The 6000-nt window shown below is 55.0% G+C and overlaps 1 protein-coding gene across 2 annotated transcripts in view; it reads left to right on the top strand.

Moving 5' to 3' along the window:
• The first annotated feature begins 421 nt into the window (after nt 1-421).
• The window catches only part of FAM78B (family with sequence similarity 78 member B), an 89342-nt gene continuing 83763 nt past the window's right edge, over nt 422-6000 (top strand). Inside the window, exon 1 of one of the 2 annotated variants that reach the window (XM_010953800.3) lies at nt 422-1256. In XM_010953800.3, coding sequence (XP_010952102.1) covers nt 994-1256 — 263 coding nt within the window. In that variant the 5' untranslated portion in view covers nt 422-993. Of the gene's footprint in view, nt 1257-1436; nt 1544-6000 lie in introns of those variants that run through there. The other variant, XM_074349747.1, reaches the window with a different exon arrangement.

The following is a 6000-nucleotide window of genomic DNA, read 5'->3' as shown; positions in this document are numbered from 1 at the left end:
GACAGCGCCACGCCCTTCCCCGCCCCACCACGCAACCCAGGCCGGGTCCCCACAGCCCCCACGCCCACCGCCGGGGCGCCACCCACCGCACCCCGCCCCGCCCCGGGCCCCACGTGTCGGGCCCCACCCCGGCGCTGGCGGCCCTTTAAACACCCCCCCTTACACAGTGCCCCCCCCACCCGGACGGCAGCCGAAGAGGGACAAAACTCATGGCGTACAGCCAGTTTCCTCCGCGGATCTCGTCCCCGGCGGCCCAGCCCATGGGACCGTCCACCCTGGGCCACAGTCCCCTGGCGCCCCCCAGCCCCTCGCGGCCGGACAGAGGATTGTCGGCGCTGCCCAGCTGCTGGGCGGGGCCGGCGGGAGTGCGAGTCTCCGCTGCTGCTGCCGCCGCCGCCACCGCCGCCGCCGCTGCCTCCGCCTGCCGTTCGGGCCGCCCGCTCGCCCGCCGCTGGGTGCGCTGCACGCGGGGGGCAGCCGCGGTGCAGAGGTTCATGCAGCGGCGGCGGCGACGGCGGCGGCGGCGGCGGCTGCTGCTGCTGCTGCAGCCGCGGAGGCAGACAGACCGGGCGCTGCCGCCGCCGCCGCCCTCCCCCGGCTCCATGCCGCCGCCGCTACCGCCTCCTCCTCTCCGGCGAGGGGCGGGGGGCTCCGGCCCGGGGTGGGCACCACTCCTCGCAGCACAGCTCCCCTCCCTGCCCTCCGCGCGGGCCCTGGAGCCGGCGGGGGCGCCCGCCGCCTCTTAGGAGCGCACGCTCCGCGCGCCCTGCCGGAGAGAGGGGGCGGGCGTGGGCGGGGGCAGGCGGGCGTCGGGGCAGCCGGGACCCCGCACGGCTGCGAGAGGTGGGGGCTGCCTCGGAGGATGCCCGGCGGCGGCTCCCCGCTCCTAGGCGCGGGCTGAGCTGGACCCGGAGCGGGCGGCGCGTCGCCATGCCGGTGTGACGGGCGCCCCCGGCTGCCCCACGCCGCGCCGCGCCGGCGCCGGGCGGCAGGATGGGCTGTATCCAAAGCATTACCTGCAAGGCGCGGATCCGGCGCGAGAACATCGTGGTGTACGATGTGTGCGCCACCATCGACCAGTGCCCCACGCGCATCGAGGAGACCTCACCCATCGTCCTGCGCTACAAGACCCCCTACTTCAAAGCTTCGGCCCGTGTGGTCATGCCCCCCATCCCCCGCCACGAGACCTGGGTGGTGGGCTGGATCCAGGCGTGCAACCAGATGGAGTTCTTCAACACCTACAGCGACCTGGGCATGTAAGCGACCGACCGCGCGGAGCCGGAACGGGGTCCCTGGCCCTCGTCTCTTCTCACCCCGACCCTCCTCTCCAGCTCCTTCTTAATGCCCCATCCTCTTTCGAAACCTTCCTCCCGCCTCCTCTCCCACCTCCCTCCTCCCTACGCTTTTGTTTCAGTGACAGGGCGGGTGTGTGTAGGGAGGCTCCTCGCGAAGGCATTTTCTCGTGGTTTGCCTCTGACTTCCCGTGAACGCGAGAACGGTACCGGGCGGGAAGAACCCGATAAGGAGAGTCCGAGAGACGGAGGTGAGGGTGGCTGGCGAGTGCCCTGGGAGTTTCGGGGACGCCGCCTGTGCTTTGTGGGGCTTCCCAGGAAGAGTTTGGGGAGACCTGTAGAAAGGAGTGGAGTGGAGTGGAGTGCCGGGGGCGCATGGGCTGTGCCGCGCGTCCTTTGGAGAAACCCGAGCGGGCTTGGAGGAGAAGGTCCCGGGCGTCCGAGCTGGACTTGGTGGTTCTGCTCTTTTCCCCTCGACTGTTGAGTTCCAGCCCTTGACCCCCGGGCCGGGAAGCCTGGAGGCGTTTGTATCCGGAACCGCAAATCCGGCAGAGCCGCCTCTCTGGCTCGGCGCCCTCTGGATGAGTTCTGGGGTGGAGGGAGCGGGAAGGCACCGGTCGCGTCCCGGCTAAGCAGGGCTGATGGCCTTGTGCGAGCAGCCTCTGGCTGGCGCGCTGCGATGTGTTTCTTTTGCTCAAGGAAAAGTGTGGGTCTCTTGTCGGTCCAGGGTCTTTACTTATTCCAAAACTTCACTAATTGCGGCGCTGGAAGGGATTCCCCAGCGCCCACCGCCGAATCCTGCCGGCGAGCTGGGAGCTCTCCAACTTCTTTCAGCAGCGCCGCTCCGTGCGCGCCGGGCTCGGCGGCTGCGCTGGAGACATGGGATCGCAGCGACTCCTCGCCGCCAGGGGCCGACAGCCTGCCCAGCAACCGCAGGCTGCTGACAGTCGCATCCAAGACTTTTTATTTACTAAATTTTCATAACTTCCTGCCAGCCTCCTTTCCGAAGTGGACTCTGAGCAGTTAACAACAATGGCTAAAAAGGTTTGGGGCATGTATTGCTACCTGCTGTTACAATGTAGGTCTAGAGCACCCTAATTAGCTCACAGCCTATAGGGAAACCCTTTTCTGGAAAGTCGGCCTCATTGCATTAATTAATGTACAACTCTAGAGTTCCCAAGGTTCATCCATTGAATACGGGTATAGGGTGGGGGAGTTTCCATTTTAAAAGGTCAAACTATCTTTTTAACAGCAGTCTGCAGGCTTTTCACTGCACTCTGAGAGCATCTAAGTTAACACTAGTCAGAGGTGCTAAAAGGAATTTTGACAGGTCGCTTTTTTCCCCCCACTCCCACCCCCACCCCCACCCCCACCCCGCAGAGTTGGAACTTTTCTTTTTAAGCATAAAAGATCAATGCTGGAGAAAGCGCCTCCCTGGAGAAGATGTGTGACAGACCAGTTTCCTCTGTGCTTCTGCACAGAGAGTGCACTTGTCTTTCTGGAAGGCAGCTGGATGTGAGAAATGGGGGACATATTATTTGGGGGTGAATCATGCCATTTAAACACAGACACACCCTCAAAAGAATGATTATATATCTGAATACGTGTCTCTTAAAGATTTTTTTTTAAAGAAACCTATTTTCAGTCAAGTCAGAGAAAGCCCTAGACAGAGCAAGGGTGCCCTCCCCTTTGTCCTCCTGGCCTGGCCCTAATGGCAGTGTGCAACTTTGCTGGGGGGCAGTAATTGCAGCCTGGAGCTCCTCTGGAGGAGGCTGGGAGGGACTGAGCTGAAAACAGCCTCGCTTTGCCCAAGACTGCCCAGCCAGGACTCTCTGTTGCCTCACATCTCCTGTAAACTAGTAATTCAAAAGCAAATAAATCTTCCATTCCATAAAAGAAAATATATCCTACCTCAGGAGACGCTGAGGAGAGGTATACACAGACATGGTAGTTGAACTTCCTGGACTCTGTGAGAGGATGTGTCAGCATGGGAACCAGCTTTCGTGGGCATGGGTCAGTGCCCACCCTGAGGGATGCGTGCTCCCTGGCCCTTCCTTGCTGAATTCTTGCCTTTGAGATTTGGAAACAAAGGTTTGCCTTTAAACTGCCACTTGCAGTATTTTGAGATTCTTGGTTTTCGTGTTGATACTGGGGAGCAAAAATAGTCCCCAAGAATCCATAAAGCATATTGTTATAGATCTATGTCCAGAGTCTACCTGTCTCTTCATGGCTGCAATGATTGCTATGTGTTTAAGGCCACTTTGGCGCCCAGAGTTGATTGAACCAAGTTCCACAAAACGTTTCTGCCCTGAAAACTTTGCCAATGTAAACTTTTTAATGGAAACTCATATTGCATGAAAGTCACAGCAGTCTATTAGTTATTATGTCCACTTTAGCCAGTACCTTGAGTGGAAAAAACACTGCAGGCTGAATTTTCACCCCGGTGCAGTGCTCTTGTTACATGAAGCATGATATAATGAGAGGGTGGAGGTTAGAAAGCTGCCTTTTCAACATTTAAGAGAGACTGTGCCAGAGGAAATACGCGACGTAAAATAGCAAGGAATCTCTATCTATAGGTTTAAAAGAAAACATGAGCTTTTGTGGTTTCAGTTCTCAACATTTCTGAGAAAGAGTAGGCTTCTAAAGGAGCGTATGAAATAGTTGATGATCAGGACAGCCAGAGCTTAATTTGAACTTGAACTCACATGACTTGGAACTTGCTCCAGTGATTCTATAGGAAGCAGGCTCTGATTGCTTGTGGTAACATTTCTTTCTCATTTGGCCCTGGTGAACCCTGCTCATGCAGTCCCTCTCAGACTGCTGCAAGGCTTCATCCTTCAGGGAGGATGGAGTATTTTCTCAATCAACCCATCAATAAACAAATATTTATCAAGTGCCTCCAATATAACCAGCAGCAGCAAAGAAAACAGGAATAAGCATGCAACTTCACTTCTTTTCAATATAAGAGGTAGGGGCACGTGCAGAAAAAGCCAGTGCTCCCAAGCAATGCAGCAGTGCCAGAGAGAGAGGGGCAGGGGCCCAAGTAAGGTTTTCTAGATGTGTAAGGACTCAAGCTGGATGCGAGGGACGGATGAGATTCAGCCAGGCAAGGAAGTGGGGCTAGCGCTAGAGGGGAAAAGCAGCAAATGTATGGAAGTGGGAAAATATAAGATGTTTTAAGGGGGCATCTGTAGGTGGTAGAACGTTTAAGGAGAACAGTGGGAGATGAGGTCTGAAAGGGTCTGTTGGGGAAAGCCTAGGACAATATGATCTGGAAAAGAGAAGGCTAAGGTGGGGTTTTTGTAACCAGACATTTTAAGGAGGCTCTGCATACCTTCTCCATACCTCTTGGGCATACAGGAACTTTGCAGTAGAGGCATAAGACCCTTATGATGGAACAGTCTTGAATGCTAGAGTCCAGTACCCAAGATTTCCTGAGTGAGGTTGGAACAAAGAACGGGGTTCATGTGCCAAGGTCAAAGGTGAAACTGAGGTCAAGGGGGAGATCCAGCAATGGCTAAAGGCCCTTCCCACTCCCTTTGAACCTAGTGTGTTGTCTCCCAGAGCTGTCAGGGGACTCTCTGATCAGCTCAGGGTTGATGGTCTAGAATTTGGAAATCCTAGGCTTGGATGAAATCTGAGGAGATCAGAGCTCACACCTCTCCTTCAGGAGACAGCTCCTGACTGTCTCTACTCCTCCTTCAGAGCCAATGTTGTTCAGGATTGGACTATACCCTCCCACCTCTGTTGTCTGTTCGGTTCAATCCAAGCTGGTTTCTGTCCATTCCATACTTCTTCTTGCTCCATTCATCTGTGGTTTCCATGTTGCCAGATCCAACAGCTACTTTTGAGACACACTCACCTTTTCAGCAGTATGCCACATAGTTGACAAGCTTCCTGGGTTTTGAATCACTTCCATCCTTTAGCCTTCATGCTATTTTCCTGGCTGTTTCTATATCTGATTTCAAAATACGGTTCATCGAGACATTTCTCATTCTATACTGGCTGGATGGTAGTTTCCTCCATCCCAATGGCAGCAGCTGGTCTCTGTGATATGGAGTCACCTGCAGTATCGGTGTGTGTGTTTTCGCATGGTTTCCACTTGCTGTCTTGAAAGATATCTTGAGCTTGATGTATCCAAACCTGAACTCTTGATCTCTGCTATTGCTCCCACCCAAAAGCTGCCCCTCCGCCATCTTCCCCATCTCAGTAAATAAAATACCTCCACTTCCTGGGTTGCGTCAGCTGAAAATCTTCATGTCACTCTAGATACTTCCCCACACATCCAGTTCACCATCAAACCCTCCTGATCCCGTGTCCCAGATAGCCCTAATCCAGCCACTGCTTTCTGCGTCCACCCCTTCCATCTTAGCACATGCCACTATCAACTGTCACTTGCTCCAGAAGAGGATTTCTCCCCAAACTTGCCGCCTCCATTCTTCACCTCCCTCCAGTCTGTCCCCCATACGACAGCCAGAGTGACATGTTAACAGCATAAACGCTGCTGTTTTCCTGTTTAATTAAACCCTTTAATGACTTTCCATTGCATTGAGGTAAAATTTGAAAAATCTCTTCCCAATCTTTGAATTTGTGTTCTTCAGCCTGGTCAGCCTTTTTCCATTTCTTCAAAGGAACCAGCTTCACCACAATTCAGAACTTCTCCACAGGCTGCTCTCTGTCTGAAACGCTCTTCTTGCCCATGCTTTTC

The sequence above is a fragment of the Camelus bactrianus genome, chromosome 21 (assembly GCF_048773025.1).
Source record: "Camelus bactrianus isolate YW-2024 breed Bactrian camel chromosome 21, ASM4877302v1, whole genome shotgun sequence".
Lineage (NCBI taxonomy): Eukaryota > Metazoa > Chordata > Mammalia > Artiodactyla > Camelidae > Camelus > Camelus bactrianus.
This window is presented reverse-complemented; position numbering and strand designations above follow the sequence as displayed.